Source organism: Telopea speciosissima, chromosome 4 (genome assembly GCF_018873765.1).
Source record: "Telopea speciosissima isolate NSW1024214 ecotype Mountain lineage chromosome 4, Tspe_v1, whole genome shotgun sequence".
NCBI classification, from domain to species: domain Eukaryota; kingdom Viridiplantae; phylum Streptophyta; class Magnoliopsida; order Proteales; family Proteaceae; genus Telopea; species Telopea speciosissima.
Window position 1 is genome coordinate 15,543,656 of NC_057919.1, and position 19,001 is coordinate 15,562,656.

At 37.5% G+C, this 19,001-nt stretch overlaps 2 protein-coding genes across 2 annotated transcripts; one reads left to right on the plus strand and one right to left on the minus strand.

Annotated features, from left to right (window-relative positions):
• Nucleotides 1-3,455: 3,455 nt before the first annotated feature.
• LOC122657625 (elongation of fatty acids protein 3-like) lies at nucleotides 3,456-4,612 on the minus strand. The gene has a single exon (XM_043852388.1). The coding sequence runs from the start codon at nucleotides 4,421-4,423 to the stop codon at nucleotides 3,494-3,496; it is 930 nt and encodes a 309-aa protein (XP_043708323.1). The 5' UTR covers nucleotides 4,424-4,612; the 3' UTR covers nucleotides 3,456-3,493.
• A 9,526-nt stretch (nucleotides 4,613-14,138) lies between these two features.
• LOC122660264 (E3 ubiquitin-protein ligase RNF185-like) lies at nucleotides 14,139-15,648 on the plus strand. The gene is made up of 2 exons (XM_043855498.1): nucleotides 14,139-14,180; nucleotides 14,760-15,648. Exon 2 carries the CDS (start codon nucleotides 14,780-14,782, stop codon nucleotides 15,455-15,457), a length of 678 nt encoding a protein of 225 aa, XP_043711433.1. The 5' UTR covers nucleotides 14,139-14,180; nucleotides 14,760-14,779; the 3' UTR covers nucleotides 15,458-15,648.
• Nucleotides 15,649-19,001: the final 3,353 nt, after the last annotated feature.

Genomic DNA, 19,001 nt, shown 5'->3' on the forward strand with positions numbered 1-19,001 from the left:
TTTAATAGTATCATAGGGCGAAGGTTGCGTATCCTAAAAAACACAACTATTACGTTATAATCAAATAACATACATAGTAACAGTAGAGATAGATAGCGGACAGTGCAAATTAGAGGTAGAAAAAATAGAGGAACAAATCAATGATTCGAATAAAGCACAAATGGATTGATCTTGGAGGAACTCCATACGCCCACCCAAATATGTTTGGAAAAAGTACATTAGAATAATAGGTGCCATGGTGATTCAAGTGTAGATTTACAGAGAAGGCATAAAGTATCAATACAAAGAAACTTCACAAGTCTATTATGCATAGCAAGCCCTTCAACCAAAACCCTCCACAAAAATTCTTTAAACCTAGGGTTGATCCTCAATTTCCATAAGATACTCCATATAATCTTTTTATAGGAATAAAAATTATCCCCTAACTCAAGCTTAAGAAGCAATATAACTACTCTTTGAGACAAAAACATCCCAAATTGAGACTGAGAAAAATACAATTTGTTTAGAATGAGATTGTCGAAAATATGCGTTCTATATATAGATCTAGCAACAATATTAGAGAATATAGAGAAGATCAGACGTTTATCATAGGACTCCCCATCCATTACTGATGAACAAAATGAAAATGAGCAATCGTTTGGCACAATCGAAGAGCCTTGAAATCCCACAAACTAGGAACCCATGAGTCATCCTAAATAATAACAGGTGAGTGATTATTAACACGATAACAAATCAACTGCTTTAATGAAAGAGCATAACAAATACTATCCCAAATGAGAGAACCTTTTTTAGAAGTACTTTGATCATGAGATCTATTTTTGATTATTTCTCATATAGAAGATCAGTATCATCCATGATAACTTGTATGTGACCATGTGGTATGTGGTAAGTTACTTCAGGTTGTAATTCACAGTTGTGTGTCATTAAGGTGCCTGATTGATGAATTAGTAACATAACCTCAAAAATGAAGAGCTAGGGCTTCATGTTTAACTATTCGTCCACTACTAAATTAAAAGTCCTCATATCTTGATTTATATTCCAACAATCTTCGAAAGGAATATTTAATTGGTCCCTCTCTAGATCAGCTCTGCCGTTCCTTGTGGATTTGACATACTCTACATTCTAAAGATTCTGTTTAATTAACAACTATTCCATTACTAAATTAAAAGTCCTCATATCATATCAGGACCATTTATATTCCACCACAGTTTTTTGAAAGGAATATTTAATTGGTCCCTCTCTCTCTTCTAGAACTCATGAATATTGTTCATTTGCTCATTAAAATTTGAGTTATATTTGTATAAATTTATGCCTAATCCTGATCTTATTGACACTTCTGCATTTGCTAAACATTAAACTAGTCTAAAAGATGAATTCTTATAACAGGGCATCTATAGTGGGGCTCTTACAAGGCTGATATTGGAGACAAACATTTTTATTTTTTGTGCGAAAATCCCGCAAGGGGCACTTCATTAAGCCCTAGGAGGCAGCAAAGGAGATACAATGCCAAGGAGATCATCTGGATAGGAATGACACAAACATGAAACTTGTAGCATGGTTTGAACTAATATATGTCAATATGCAATAAGGGCAAGTTAGGGTTTGCAATGACGGCTGTATCCAAATTGTAGGCAATGAGAGAAGGGGGAGACAAAACCATAAATAAGGAAGTGGGGTTGAGGAGAGAGAAAATATGTGGGACCCATTTTTATGTGTCTTAGCATGCAGACTATTTCATAGACTGGCATCGTGTGAATCTTTTACCCATGCAATAAATTATCGTATAATGACATTTAAATTAGATAAAAAAAAAATAAAAAATGAACACAAGTTCGTAGGAGAGTAACACTCTATACTCAATATAATCACATATGCCTTCACCAGGTATTGACATGAAAATTATCATAGACTCTCATATTTATTGACATATTGTTTATCGTTGTATTGAATATTTTAGTGCAATGAAAGGGAAGGGTTTCCCATGACATAGAATGGGAAGCCACACCAATGAGAGGGCAAGAAACTTTCAATAGGGGTCCACATTTTGCATGAGGAGAGAGCGTCAGTTTGAACCACCCTCTTGATGGGATTTTTTTCCCAATATGTGGAATATCCGCTTGTGGATAGAATGCTCTAAAAGGATATCCTATCCCTTTTGTTGTTGACCCCTTGGTCAACCACAATCCAAAAACTTTGATGTTTGCCCAAATATTTGAACCCTAGGACAACCTTCCCCTTCTGTGAGTTCTGTCTCCCCCTCCAAACAAAAAATTACCCTGTTACAAAAAATAAAATCAGTGAAACTAAAGCTATGTTTGATATGTATTATTATCCTAATGATAATATTGTTTGGATACATATTCAACTTAAATGCATTCTTAACTAAGAATGATTTATCTCTTAATCATATTCTAAAGAGATGAAATCTTTTTCCACATTTCATCAAACAATTTATGGACATCATCAAAGAAGCTATTGTGGCACCAAAATCATCAACTATTTATCTGGAATTGATCTCCAGCGATACACTAGCTTCTACGCATTCCACCTTCTCTAGTTCCACATGCGCGGCTACTGAACCTACATTTCGACTATTTGAATATAATTCACATACCTCTACATCTGGAAACCTAATTTTAGCTTTGGCCTCCATTTCTCCACGAATGAGTTTAGGGGAGACCCTAAAATCTTCAAACCTAGCGGCCGTCATCGTCAAAATATTGATTTCCATCAATCCAAGCAACGAGCAATGCTTAGTAGGAGTAGCTTCCAAACCCTAATTACATCGAGATGTTCCCCCACCCCATAGAGAGGCAAATCAATGCTAACATTGGATTTTTTATTTAATTCACATTTGTTGTTTATAAAAGCTATCATGACAAGATAGTGAAATGAAATGGAAAACAAATAATACGTAGATTCTATTACATATCATGTCGAAAATAAGAAAATATCACATTCCAAAATGGGTTGCTTTCTTGAATATGTTCTAAGACTTTGAGACTGGGCATTTTGTAATGTCTATAATATGTTCTTAAACCAGAATGCATTCCAAGAATGCATACCAAGAATGCATACCAAACAATTTAAACGTAGAAAATTTTCTTTATTATAACCTCGAATCACCACAAGTATTATCATTATTATGTATCTATGTCAGATTCTATACAAAAAATGGGATTCGGCTCATTCCTTGGAAGGCATCGCCCAATGAGTGCCCAATGAAGCATCCTAAGACTAGGATCTGTCGCAGACATCCCAATGGCTGATTGGATATGAGATGCCTCATTGGGCGAGGCTCTCCAAGGAGAGGAGCCCAATCCCAAAAAAATGGGGGGGGGGGGGGGTGGAATTGATTGTGTCCTCCCCCTTTCTCCACCTATGGATGATATTACATTTGCATTGTAACAATACACTCTCTCACAAGAAAACTCCTAAAGGAAGAGGAAAAGAAGTCGACAGTGATACAACCGAACCAAATTAGAGATACACATCAAAGATCCTTCTTCTCTTCAGTCTTCTCCATCTCTCTTTTCGCTTCCAAGGCAGAGCATGCATGGATTGTTGAAGGGTCATCTTCGACGGCAACGATCTTTCTCTTCTTCAGATGCATCTTCAGGTAGAAGTTCAAGAAAAGCAGGAGAATGACACCATTCAACACAGAATTGAAGATCCAAGCCCCAATTCCATTGCACCCACCTTTCAGAAAATGCAAGAGAAGGACCCCAACATGCCAGACCAAATTGCACCCCAACAACATTACCTGGCAATTCACAACGAAGGGAAAGCAAGCGCTGGGGAGTCCAATAGCCGTCCAGAACCGATACCCGTACACCACCGAATACGCCAGAGTGGTAGAAAGGATAGCCAAGACCTGGAACGATTGCGAGAACTCGAGCCAGAGGAAGGACATGCAGAGGAGAATGGATTGGTTGAAGAGCTGAAAGAATGTGAGTTTACGGCGACGGAGGATCGTGAAGAAGGTGCGAAGCAAGTGGAGGAAGCGGGAGAGGTAGAAGACGTAAGACCAGAAGAAGACACGGCCGCTGGGGCGAGTCCCCAAAGGGAAGCAGAGGAGCCACTGGAAAGGGGTTTTGGAACGCCGCCAGAACCAACGGGTGTCGCGTATCTCGGAGGCGGTGGAGAGGAGGATCCCGACGAAGATGACGACGGATAGAAGAGACATGGCGAGGCTGTGGATTGCAGGGATGGGACCAAGAGGCACCGGACGGTGGCTGCGGCGGAAGAGAGCCAAGAAGAGGTGGAGGAAGATGGAGACGGTGATGTAGGTGGCTATGGAGGAGAATAGGAAGGACCATGTAGAACCCCAAGATTGGGAGTGACTCCATCGAAACCCCACGATCGACGGGTGCTCCGACAGCCAATAAGAGAGTGGTTGTCGTTGAATCGTGGTGGTTCCCATCTTCGAATTGGGAACGAATCGACCACGTTAAGGATTTGCAGAACTCTCAGGCGAAGGAAAAGCTCCGGTTCTGCTTTCGTATTCAATCAACCGATCAAATCAATCCTTCCTGCAATTTCTTCCCACGTTTTTCCTGTCTTGATCGATTAACGAAGAAACCAATTTCGATTTTGAGGAAGGAATAGAGAAAGATCTCAGAGAAGTAATAGGAAATTAGGGGAATGGAGTCTGGAAAGGATAGGAGGAAGGAGGGATCGGCTGAGAAGTGAGAGAGAACTAACCATAAGGCAACCTTAGGGAAGCACTTAAATAGCAAAATGAGTGATACGTGGCCTATTTTAATTGGTTTATATGATCAAGGAAGGCCTCCTGCTTCCTGTTCAGTGTGCAGTGTGACATGTCTCGTGCTGGATTGAGCCATGATTGGTGGTAGGGGTGGTCCTGCTCTTCTCTCGCCCAAAAAGTTGTGTGGACGAGGGATGAGTTGGGCATCTGGGCCAATGCACGTTGAAGGAAGTTCCTAACCGTCCGATTTCTTGGGTCAGGTGTTCGTTGGGACTGGGACTTGGACTTGGACTTGGACTTGGACTTCTGTCAAGAGTTTTTGGGACCAAAGAAAAATAACAACAGTTTACCGTTTACCGTCCACCGTCCGAGAAGTCGGTGACCGGAATAACAGTTTCTAATGTAATGAGTGGGTACAGTCGGCAGATGCGACAACTGGAAAATGTCGGTTATTTTATATCCAGGCTTCTGGGACTGGGTTTGGGAGGCTGAGAATTAATTTATCCTCTATTATTGTTTTTATTAATATAATAAGTAATTATTATACCCAAAACTTGATTAATTTAGAGGTTTATTATCAGATTAAGAGCATGGATTTTCCACCCAAACCTCCAAAATCATGAATGTAAGTAATATCAAGGGGAGGGGGGGGGGGGAGCAGAAGGGGTTTTCTATGAGTTAAGTTTATGTTTTGTTTATTTCCTAGATTTTATAGACTTAGTTTGAAATTATTTTTTTAGTAAAACCCTAAACTCACGATATACTTGATGTCCAAAGTATTGTAGCACAATTCATTTATCAAAGATTGTTTACCAAAAATAAAATAAAATAAAATCAATTGTCAAAAACTATGTCAAGAAAAAAAAAATTTTATTTCTTCCCCCTCTCCCATCCTATATAAAAATATTTCCTCCACTTCTCCCATGCTATATAATGTTTTTTTTCTTTTTTCCGTGGTTGGAGGTGGGGAATCCTAGACTTGATGAGCAATAGGAAGTCTCGAACTTGAAACCTCCTGGGACATAGCCTCAAATCAGCTGCACTAGGCTGTTGCCATCCTACATAAGGGTATTTACAATGCTCAAAGATGCATATGCATTTGTATTGAAGTCACAAGCAAAGTTTTTTTGACCTTAGCACAACCCTAGACAACATCACAAATGTGTTACATGTGGGGACAAAATATCCACAAATTGTAAGCCCACCTGAAACTGCCATATGGCAGCAACTATGTCATAACTTGACGTGATAGAAAAGGGAAAAATTATATAGAAGTAGGCTCTAGCTCCCAAAAAAAAAAATTCACAATTATATTGGATAATGATTATAAAGTGTCATGAGTCATACAAATTTTGTTAAGACGCATGACAAAAAACATAAAGAGCTCTTAGGGAGAAACTCCTAAATAAGTTGGCTGGTGTTGGATTAGTGATTTCTTTGCTCATTGGAGTCTTCATATACTAGAACCTAAGCTTCCTTCATCTATGTTACTTTTTTTTTGGTTAAGTCATCTATGTTACTTCACCCCAAGGATTCCAAATGGTAATTGAATAAATGCCCTATCTTTTATTGTGGTTGGATAGATATGACTCTAAGGGTAATAGAAGAGAGAGATTTAAGTAGGGCTGTAAATGGATAACCGAAAATCCGAATTCAATCCGCATCTGTATCCGTTTAGGAGCATCCGTATTCGATTAGAGATATGCGAAAAAAAATCCGAATACTCCGATCAAAATCCGAATCCGAATACTTAATTATAAAAAATTAAGTAAATGACGATCTTAAGGGTTTTTTAAGATTCAACAGGTTCTAGAATATGAGGAGAAGAGAATCATGATCTAAAACTATGGATTGAGAGTAAATTGTATCCACTAGGGGGAGGAAGGTTCGGGTTACACAAGGCAGAGGTGTAAATGGATGGTCAAAAATCCGAATTCGATCCGCATCCGAATCCGTTTAGGGGTATCCATTTTCGACTAGGAAATATCCGAATCCGATTACATCTGATCAGTATCCTAGTCGAATCCGATCTGTTTACAGGCCTAGATTTAAAGCCCTTAAAAATATCTCAAAAAAAAAAAAAAGGGTTCTGTTTCATTGCAAGGGAAATTGATGCGAAGAAAATTAAAATGTTTAAATCTAAAAAGAAAACTTTGTAATCATTACCTAATGTGATTTTACAAACAACTAAAATTGCTTATCATATTTTATAAAGATATTAATATATTATTAAATATAATTTTTAATTTCCCTTCAGTTCCCTTCAATTTCTCGTGCAACCAAACAAAGCCTAAGAAAACAGACATTAACGATTGCAGACGATTGAGGAACTACCTGATTTTAAACTTTTGCCCACATCACCAAACCCCAAACGGATGCATTTGGGTGGAGACTTATTTATAGGTTATATATATATAATTTTTTTTTTCTTTTAAAAAAGGAATTATAATTTCATTCATCAGATGAATAAAACTGACACATGGGTTTCATCCTCCTACTAGTCCTATATTTTTCCATTGTATAATCTTGTTGCAATTAAAGTTGTTGAAAAAGAAATTGTAATACACGTTTTGCCCTTTTAGTGTGAACACAATTCTTCTTTTGATGAAGGGAAAATCTAGTCCTTTCATATGTGTACTCGAGAAAAGTCGTTTAAGACAACGATAACTCTTGTGAATAACATGATAGTAAATCACTTTAAAATAATTTTTTTACTCGACTAAAAACTTTGGTGAATAAAATAATGGATAATCGAAAGATAATTACAACATTTAGTTCAATTTGGTTACAGTAAGATGCACCATTTTCCAATAAAACTGGTTATAAAACAGTTATCTTACTATTGGATTTACCTTGAGACCTCATAAAAGGTTACCTATTAGGTGGTCATTCTCAACTATATATGATTCACCATACATGTATGAACTTTTTCTATTGATTTTCTATGAACTAATTTTATGTTTTGTTTATTTCTTAGATTTTATAGACTTAGTTTAAATCTTTTATTAGGAAAACCCTTAACTCATGATACATTTGATGTCAAAAGTGTTTATGAGCACAAATCAATTGTCAAAGAAAATAAATTTTTATTTCCTCCCCCTCTCCCATCCTATATATGGGTTTGTTTTAGGCAATGGGGGGTGGGGGATCCTAGAAATGATGAGGAATAGGAGATCTCGAACTTGAAACTTTCTAAGGCCTAGGCTCGATCTAGTGCACTAGGTTGAAGTCAGCAACGCTAACAATTGCCATCCTACATAAGAGTATTGACAATGCTAAAAAATGCAATTGCATTTGTACTACAATCATAAGCAAGTTTTCATGACCTTAGCACAATTGTTGGCAACATCACATATGCGTTACATGTTCGGACAAAATATCCACAAAGTGTAAATCTACTTGAACTTCCATGTGGCAGCAACTACGTCATAACTTGGCATGAATCCTCAAACCCTGCGAGTCATTTGGTAACTAATTTATAATCAGAAAAGATGCAACAAGTAATGAGTGTCCATGTTGAAAAAAGAGAGCGAAAATGAAATGGTCTATTGTAATGGGGCAACACCTCTCTTTGATCTCTTGTTTCCTTGATACTAGTTATTCTATGGGTAAAATTACGTGAACCAAATATCTTAGAATCAGCAAGCAATATATCCAAACGGGCCCTAAAAAGAAAGAAGTTTATTTTTTTTTTGATGAAAATGTAATCACACAAATCATACACCAATCCTAAAAGATTAATTGATTTTTCAAGAAAAAAAAAAAAAAAAAAAAAAAAAAAACAAACAAACAAACAAACGATTATCTCAAATCTGATTTCTTTCATTATAGATGTTTTCCTTGTCCCTCTTCATCATCCAGTGTCCAGACAAAAAAATGTCACGCCTGGGGAGAATAAAAGTGTAATGGTTATTAGTGAGGGAGCTAGTTAGTGGAGGGACCCTCATTTATTGGACAAGACCCTTCACCTTCCGGTCAATTCAGGCATTAGCTTGGTCTGGTGGCTGCGCTCTGCTGGTGGTTTGCAAGGCCAAGGGCTTGGTCTCGGTATTCTGTCTTTAATTTCACACAAAACAGTGTTATATGCCCATGCCCCCGGACTGTTATGTCAGAGTTGCGATTTCCTGCGTATCTAATGTAAGAAGCTCCCATCACTATAGGGTCTAAGAAAGGTCATAATATATGTTTACTTAAAAAAAAGAAAAGGGTCACAAAATACACAGTTTTGCAGAGAGGCTGTTTCATTCATCTTTAACATGGAAATATAGGATGGTTGTAAATCATTCACCATTAAAATGGAATCCAAAGAGACGTTGAAATAACTCAACGGCTCCAGCTTTGATTCTCTCTCGATTTTCCATCCAAGAAGAAATATAATATCTAAGCACGATATCGTGTGACTTTTAACTATTGGGTAACTAGTATGGTAGTCTGGCTTTGCTAAATCATGAAAAGAAACACATAATCGATGTACGACTATACACATGAAAAACACATAAAATATCATTTCTAGATTTAAATGTAAAATCTTAAGATATTAGGTGGATTTAATTCAAGAAACCGATATTACAATACATCGAAGGTCCTACATAACAACTGATGTAGGACTGTATACCTCTAAAATTCCCAATATTAATTATCTATGTGTCTCTTTCGTTTATTAGGGTATTTGAAAAATATGGTTCAAAGATATTTTGATATTTTTGCTCTCTCTCTCTCTCTACCTACTAAACCACCTACAAATGATCTATGCTGTTGTTGATTAGGGTGGTTGAAAAATATGGTTCAATGATGATTTTGATATTTTGGTTACCTGGCCTCTTCCTTTGAGGCACCTACAAATGATGTGATTAACACATACCATCGGGTACATAATGGAATATACACAAATCTAATATCTTAAAATGGGTCCATATCTTTTCTCTCTCTACAGAAGGTATATAATAATGTCACCTTCTGAATCGCGACACTATAAAAAGTGATCTGCGTCTCATAATTAGTTAAAACGTGTTTTGAGTCCCATAATTAGTTAAAACTTTTGTTTTGAGCGTTGTCCTTGTTTAAAATGCCAAATTCTTTATAAATGAACGTTTTTAACGAGTTTATTATAATCAATAAATTAAGGATCGAGTTTTCCTCCATCCACAGTGAATGGGATTCCATTCACCACGGGGTGGGAGAGGGTGCGAAAATATATTGGATAGGAGGGGTTTGTGAACTCTTGGATGATAGGGGAACCGTTGTTCTCTATGGGTGATAAATGGTACTTCTAGAGAGGCTTTGGTTTCTTATTATGAGAGTGCACTCTTAACACGATTCACACACTGGCGGCTTGCCATGACTTGAGTGTAAATTCATTACGCAATTCATAATGATTTGTCAATTTGGAACCGTAATCTTATTATCCAAAACAAAAAAAAAGAACCGTAATTGAATACCAAACTCAAAACCGACTATTTATTGTCGTATCGATCTGAACTCAAGAAGAATTGGTACAATTTGGGTTTTAAAACAAAGAATCTTCAATACGATTTTGGTTTTAAGTGTGAAATCGCTTGAGAAGAATCAAATCGTATCGAATTACATATTTTCACATCGACTTACGATTTACCCCTATATGACTATATCTCTCTCTCTCTCAAAAGCAAATAAAAATTGTATTGAATTGAAATCGAGTTAGTATCGTTTTGGTTTAAAAACCAAGGTACTCTTCTCGATATGGTACAATTTTGGTTTATGCATTCTGCATCTTGAATCGAATCAAAACCATACCAAATTCTCAAAACCAAACCGATTTACACCCTTAGAGTCACATGTAGACCATTTTCATCCCAACCCTAATTCCTCCTTACGATGGAACACTCATTTATTGAACCATATGTTCGACGAACCAAAAGTCCATATCTCCAACTCACACCAATATAAATCCAGCTCATGGTTTTTCGTACACAAATAAGAGAAAAGAGGAAGGAAACCAAATCACAATGGAGATTGTACAACAGTAAATGGAAATTGACCCACCTTGCAGTAGTTGAGTGGGTTGGGTTAAGGAATTTTTTTTGGGGGAATAGTACACTACCCAATCGTGCGCTAGGCGTGGCTATCTCGCCGAGACACATAAAGTCATAAACCGCCTTCGGGTGCCTGGGATTTTTATCTCTATATAAGGACAAACAGTCATTTCCAGGCACCCCAAGCTGTTATGAGCCTCTTAATTCAATTTATGAGAGATGAAAGAAAAATATTACATAAGGTTTTAATGTCATTAGTTAGAAGAGTAGATGCCCAGTGAGGTGGGGTCGTAGATAGCTTCAAACATGAAAGTAAGCTCAGGGAATCAGTTAAACAACAGATCTGTTGCAGGGAAAGGCTTTGAGCCAGTAACAATCCATCTCTAATGGCTTCAACTCCATTGAAGCAGTTAAAAAAACTCCTACACGCCTTGCACTTAGGAGCTGTATGGCCAGGCTAAAAAATCACTTCTGTTGATTTTGTATTTTTTTTGGAAAGAAGTTGTATGTTATCTGAATTGTTTTTATGCTTTTTTTTAAACGAAATGGGTGAAAAAAAAACACTTCTTATGGTACCAACAGTTGCGTAGTGCAGTTGGTGAGCTGTGGTGTGCTTCATGCCCATGCTCACCAAGAGGTCTAGAGTTCGAGTCTCTTGGCTGGTACCTTACCCCCTCCCTATTTCCTCTGGAAGGCTTGTGTAGCTGGTCTTGCCACAGGTGAAGGTTTACAGCGGCGTCTAATACTAGGTGATCCTCATTGTTACAGATGTGGTGTCTTTCTCAAATCAATAACATAGTTGATACCTTGGCCCGGAGGGCAGTGTCTCTTGAGTGTAAGGCACTTTTGGCCTATTTCCTCTCCTTGGCTTGTCCATGTTTGTAACAAGAACTCCATGTGCCCTTCACTCCTTTTTGAATAAATGTTTAGTTACCCCCAAAAAACAAAAATCCCCAATCCCTACAAGTACATTATAATCTCCCTTCCTCAATCGATCAACAAAAACCCCGAAGCATGCCAAGGGAGAGGGATCAATATGATTGGAAACAAAATTATTATGGATTTCCTAATATTCCAAACGATATTGACTTTGGTATCCATGATTTTTTTTGGTATTATGGAATCCAATGGTCAATCATATGCTACGAAATGGAATTTTATGTACAAGGTGGGGGAGTCAAAATGCGAGCCTTCAACCAAATGCCAATTTCTTCTTGGAGGTTATATATAGTTGCTTTTAACTTTCAATGCATACATTTAAGTAATAATTTCTCAATTTCTGTGTATATATTTTCAAATCTAAAACATTTAAACCCGTTATTCTTTCTTTGTTTTTTCTAAATTTTTATTATTTTTAAAAAATTTGACTGAGATTTTGACCATCCCATTTAAATTCTGAACAATTCTAAACCCTTGGTACAAAATCCCATGTGGCATTGTAATGTAAGATGACCCAAAAAGAAAAACTACATCAAGATATATTTAAGGGAGAGGGATAGGCATATTGCCTCTGTGCAGTAACCTAGCGGGTGACACCAATTAATGAGGGCATGGAGATCATTTCAAAGGAGAAAGAGAGAGATAGACATAGAGGGCATTAGCTTACGGTAACACTCAAGAAAGAGTAAAGACCTTCTCAACAAGACTAGAATGGGCTGGGCTGGGCTTGGGTCCAAGTGGACTAATGTCATATTTTCATTTTTTGGTTGGAGATTCTCATTTCTTCATATTTTCATGAATCAGGATAGCTCTACAATCTTCGATCCGACCCTCAAATATTCAGTTTTCGCTGCTCTCTAGGAAGTTCTTGTATGGGCTCCTGGCCCTCAAATATTGGGGCCCATTTCCTAGGTAGGAAGCCCCTGCCAGTGTTAGCCCAGATTGTGATAGTTTGGTCTAATTCCAATTTTGAACTTGAAAATTTGTCGGCATTCTCTCATCATTTTTCTCCTCCTTTGAGTTAAATGTAAAAGAAAAATTAGATACTTATATTTAGAGAGAGGGCTAGAATGCATAAAAGAGGGCAGGGAGAGGAGAGAAGATGCTAGTGTATCCTCAGTTGCCAGCTTGGAAATGCTTTTTCCTAATATGTTCTGCTTCACTCACCCATACTGAAGAGAGAATCTATTTAGCTAGGATCTAACCCTTTAATTTAATTTAATTTCGGAGAGATACTCTCAATAAGGGGTGAGTTAATAATGAAACTTTCAACCCAAAAAAAGTAAAAAAACAAAAAGAGAGTTAATGTTTAATGTCGAATCATAACTTCAAATTACCAAAGAAATTACCTCTCTCCATAAGTAAGGGAAAAGACCGTGTGAACAAGTGCTTAGCCACCTTAACGGTTTGTACTAATGTTATCCTCTCCTTCGTTTGTCACGGATGAAGGACCTTCCCACTAAAGAAGTGGAGCATCTCGACTTTCTCCGCCTTTGAAATCAGGCGACTTAGTATATTGCGGAAGGAGCTCAGAAGGCGCATTTTAGTATTTTCATGCTTATGCATATAAAAAATGATTTAGATTATTTTGATTGGTTTGCAAGACGGTCAAACGGCTTTTATCATTCGCTTCATTTGTCACGGATGAAGGACCTTCTCTCACTAAAAAAGTGGAGCATCTTGGCTTTCTCTGCCTTTGAAACTAGGCAACTTAATATACTATGGAAGGAGACCCAAAGGGGTATTTTAGTATTTTCATGCTTATGCATATGAAAAATGGTGCTTATGCATATGAAAAATGGTTTAGATTATTTTGATTGATTTGCGGGATGGCTACACGGCTTTGAAAGCCAGACATCAGCGGCTAATGTGAACTGCACCTTTGTGAATTATTGTATCTTGTTTAAATTTTCTACATAATTAATGAGTATGAATTCTTTGTGGGGGGAGCGTGGCCTCTGCTCACACAAAGGGGCCAATGCATATGAGATTCAAATGTCACCATGAAACTTAATAGCTTCTACTTTTCTTTAAAAGATGACTTTTCCATTTGTAAGTCTGTAAGGCCAAAGTATGGAATGGCGATCATTACCTCCTTTCATTGGGGTGAGGCGATCATTTCACCCGTGTAACTGGTGCAGGGTTACACTCCTCCCACCCCAGCAATTTGATTCTCCTCCAGCCGTGGTGGAAGCTGGAAGATCTAGCCAGCAAAATAAGGGGTGTTTGGGTCATTTCACAGGTGGACCCCAAACCCAAGTTCCCCTAGTAGAGAACATTTCACCATAATTATAAGGGTAAAACTGTCGACAGGAATTCAGACGTGCCAAGTTGCCAACGTACAAATAAACAAAAGCAAGACAAGGGCCAGTAACGCCATCGAATCTTCCAAGGAGTTTCTTGCCTTCTTCGGTTTAAGAGTGGGAGTCTCGGACGGAATTGATATTCTAGACCAGAGCCATCAGAGACCAGAGAAGAGGGCTTTTTGGATTCTGATTTTGATTGGTCGTATCCCTCACAAGGTTTGCTCTCACCTTCTGTATATCTTTTCTCTTATGAGTTTCTTTCTTCATTTTACTGAATTTCAAAACTTCGATCCGCTTTTTACCGGAAGTATCCAAATTTTTCCCTTTTTTTTTTAAAATTGCGTCATGATTTTATGCTTGTGTCCGATCTAGAAACCCTAACGGCAGTTTCTGTTTCGATGTTTTACCATTTGATAGCCAATTGATGGTTTTGTCGCATTTTTTATTTGGTTTCCCCGTCCTCCCTTTCGGGTTTGTTGGTCTGGGAAGTCAAGGCGTGTGGGTTTGTTGTTGAATTCCGAAACTCTTTCGCTGCTTCTGTTTCTGTTGATCTTATTAGTGCAATGGTTCAACATGATTTTTCCCAACAGCCTTCCCTTTCGTCGGTTGTAAGATTGGAATGCCCTTTTTGTTTTTCTTTACGCTTTTATTGTGCTTTTTCTAATAATGTTGGTAGGCTAATATGGTGACTTTCTAGTCGGAATTTTATCTTCTTTTCTTTTTTTGGTTGGGGCGGAGGGGGTGGAGGTTTTGTTATCTTGTTGGTGTTCATTTGTGCGGCTGTGTGATTTACAGGCATTTTTTAGTCTTGGAAGATGGCAAGTGGGTTTGAAAAATCAACAAACAAGCCGCCCCAAAGCCCTTCTTGCTCAGGCAGTGGTAGCAACGATGCTGGTAACTTTGAGTGCAATATCTGTTTGGAATTGGCGCAGGATCCAATTGTTACTTTGTGCGGTCACCTCTTCTGTTGGCCTTGCCTCTACAAGTGGCTCCACATTCACTCGCAGTCTCAGGAGTGCCCAGTTTGTAAGGCTCTAATACAGCAGGAGAAATTGGTTCCTCTTTATGGCAGGGGAAAGACACCTAGTGATCCGAGATCTAAATCAATTCCTGGAGTTAATATTCCCAATCGTCCAGCAGGGCAGAGGCCAGAAACTGCTCCCCCACCAGATAATAACCATTTCCCACAGCATGGGATGGGCTTCATGGGGTTCCCCCCAATGGCGACTGCAAGATTTGGGAACTTCACACTCAATGCAGGGTTTGGTGGTCTGATTCCATCCCTGTTTAATCTTCAGGTGCATGGTTTCCCTGATGCCACAGTGTATGGATCTGCTGCCGGTTTTCCTTATGGATTTTCTAATTCATTTCATGGGCCTCATGGGCATGGGTTCACTCGACCTACAAGTCAAGGACAACAGGCTGATTCCTATTTGAAGATGCTATTTCTTATGGTTGGTTTCTTTGTGATCCTTGCTCTAGTTTGGTCATAAATGAATGTGCGTGCCAGAATTCGAATTGCTGATGGACATCCAGGATTTTATTGTCACATCTTTGTACATTCATAAGCTTGATTTAGGTTTATTGTTCAGGAAATTGTCAATATGATACTTTGCTGCCGCTCTTGTAGCATGTGTTACTTCTGCCATCAGCATGCTTAATACGACTTACATGTTCTTTTAAATGGATTGAAGGCCTCTATTGATCATTAAAAGTGGGAAAAAAAACCTTTTTCTTGTTTAAAAGCTTCATATTGTTAAAGGATGATACATCACAGACATAAGTGCAGTTTAATGTGTTGTTTCGAGTTGTCATTTTTTCCCCCCTAAATCTTCTTCATTCCATTTTTTAATGCGTATGGAAGGAGCTTGCTTATGTCTTGTAGCTCTTCATAGTTTTAACATAATAGTTTCAGTAGAACAATCTTTCTTTTTTAAGTTTGGTCTCCGCTCTTACATTTAACGAGCTTATGATGATGACTGTCCATAGTTATGAATTTTAGGAACTCTATTACAACTTAGGAAGGTAGTCAATGACATTGTAATGTAGAATCAGTTCCCAAGTAGGAACCAACTCTACAGTTGGATCGATATACGGCAATGATACCAATTGAGTGATGGTTTCAGCAGCAAAACCCTCAAGAAACATGAACCGTAGGGGCAAGATGAAGCTTTCTTCAATCAGCAACTATGACGGCAGTACAGTAGGTACTCTTCTGTTGAATAAATGAATTCTTAGCAGTAGTTTGGGGTGTGGGTTGGTCTCAGATTTGTAGGGATAAAACTCCGAACAAGCAACAAGGTAAAGGTCTTGGTTGGGGAAGAAGAATAGGGGTAGTCACTGTCAGACTAGAGTGTCTCACCTTCTCAAGGAATCTTTCATATTGGATTGCATCTCACAGCTTTCATGGTTTCAAAACCAAAACTCTTTTTTCCCCCCTCAATTCGTTGGCTGTTGTATGCAGCCTCTTGCTTTTATTTATAATAAAACCCATTACATTAAGATCTTCTAGAAACACTCCAAATTAAAAGTAAATCTTATCTCTAATTGGTTAATAAACTAAAGAGTGCTAATTACATAAGCAAATCTACTTAAAAAAAGAAACTATCCTAAGCTAACAGAACCCCACGCAAGTAATAATGACTCCTAAATTTCTCCTAACAATATTGTCTTTAGCTTGATCTTCACCAGCTGCCATAAGCATAGTATTAAATCTTGTTTCGGAAGGCCATTTTGGCCAGACCGAAATTTCCGAGATACCGAATTTTTTTTGAAATATTGTATTGTTTCTATGAGTTCTGCTTGGCCATTTGTTGGTGTAAAATTCCGAAATGACCAAAAGAACCAAAATTTCGATGAAACAGTGCATTTTTTAGACCAAAATTACCGAAAATTTCGAAATATTGCATTTTTTCAATTCAATGTTGCATTTCGTTTCAACCTGACCAAAATACTTGAAATATTCGAAATTTTGACCGAAACGAAATGAGATTTTGAACTGTGGCCATAAGGCACACCAAATCTGAAGCAATATCCTTCCTTAGACTTTGGTCGATATGCACTAATGTGGCTGAATGTGGTCCAAATCATGGACCAGGTAAATGACCAAATCTACATCACATTTTGTGAAGGCTTAGATGGAATTTTCCTGTTTCGTTAACGATATTGAAAGAAATTATGGACTTTGATTGTTGTTAGCCTGTCATGTATCTTGAATTAAATAGATACATTTTGGTTGTAATAGGCCATTTTATTGAGTTCTCCATGTCTAGTAATATTAGGCGATTGAATTGAATTTGTTTGACTTCTCATCTGGCAGCTTATGCTATCCTAGTAAAAGTACAAGCTGCAATTTCTGTATTTTTAGTCACCTATTCATCGGAAAAGAAATTCTTCACTTTCTAAGCTAATTTTAGCGCTTAGTTTTGTTCTTGCCTTTGTAGGCAAGAACTTTAAGTTTTGTTGCATCTCTATATACATATTTATTCCTCATTTTGCATCCCTGGTTGTCATGAAGTTTGTTTTAATTGATTTTGGGAAAAGAGAGTTGTGAGAAAGAGAGAAGGAACTGCCCTTGCTGACTGTTCTACTATAGTTTATCCTGTGGAAGTGTTTGAAAGTGTAGGAAGCTATCTGTGTCTCTTTTCTTGTGATTTGTTTGATGGAGAGTTCGTGTGGCATGCAAATTCAGAATGCAGTCAGTCTTTCAGTCTGGAGACTGTTATCTATTTTGTTAGAGGACCCCATGCACTTGCGTTCACCTTGAACACCAGGTTCGTATGGAGTCAAAAGTTGGCTATTTTTCTAGTCTCTAGGTTAGCCAAATAAGTAGTCACCATGTCTTATTTGTTTTGTGGTAAGAACCGTAAACTGTATTTTTCAACGTTTCTCTGTTTATCTCAATTTTCTGATCAAGAATTCTATATTTCACAATTTTCAATTTAAGATTGAAACAAGAGTCTTCTTTTATTTAATGTTGGTTTGCTTGATCGGTTTTTTGCTTCTCGGAGAAAACCAGATTTTTTTTTTTTCACATTTTCCCCCTTCCTTTTCCAAGTATCGAGGAATGTAATTGATCATTTTTTACAATATTTGTTTATTTTTTCACTAAGTTTTGAAGTAATAGGTGGTTTCCAATGAACAATAAGCTGCCGTGAAGTCCTTGCTGTTAATTTCTTGAGATCATGATAGCGGATGAATTTCCTATTGTTTCAAATGCCATTGAGTTGCTTCAGAATTTGGTTTGAAGAAGGGGCAGAATTTTTTTAGGTAAATAAACAGCAAAAAATTGTACACAATGAAAGGTTTCCCCCCCCCCCCCCTTCCTCTTTGTTAAATTCCTCATCTTCAGAGATTTTCAATTATGAGGTTAATCTGAACTTTATAAAATCCTCTGAACTTCCGCTCAAATGATACTTTGTAGGGAGGTTGATTTTAATGCTGTTATAATTTTGAATGTAACTGATGCAGTTACCACACACTTGATCCTTAGGGTGTCTGTAAGGGTAGTTAAGGGTTAATTGTGTAATTTCATTCTTATTAGCTATCGTAGGAACGTAATAGTCCATTTAGCTTTGGATTTTATTTTCTGTTGTAGATAACAATAGAGTTTGTTTTCAGTTCCCTATTCTAAATTGATTTGTTAGCAGCTATTTACATGTAAGCTTTACCATTTATTAAAAGAGTTGAATGATATTGAAATTTTCATGGTTGCTATGACTTGACATCAGTCAATTGAGTTCCTCTATTTTCTTCCTCACAGTCGACTCCTCTCATCTTTGTCAACTCATCTCATCTCAGGTGCAATCCACTCCTCTCCCTTTCCTTTTTTTTTTTTAATTCTTTCTATTTCATTATAATATTCTTCTTCCTTCCATTATTTTTCCCTTTTGAGTTTCTTAACTTCACCATGTGTTACTCTGTTCCAGGGTATCTGAGTTCAGTTTTAGCGAGAGCATAGTTCCAGGTTTCGGTTTCAAGCTTGGTTTCAACCAAGCTCGAAACTGAAATATTTCGACGAAATTGAAATGTCACTCG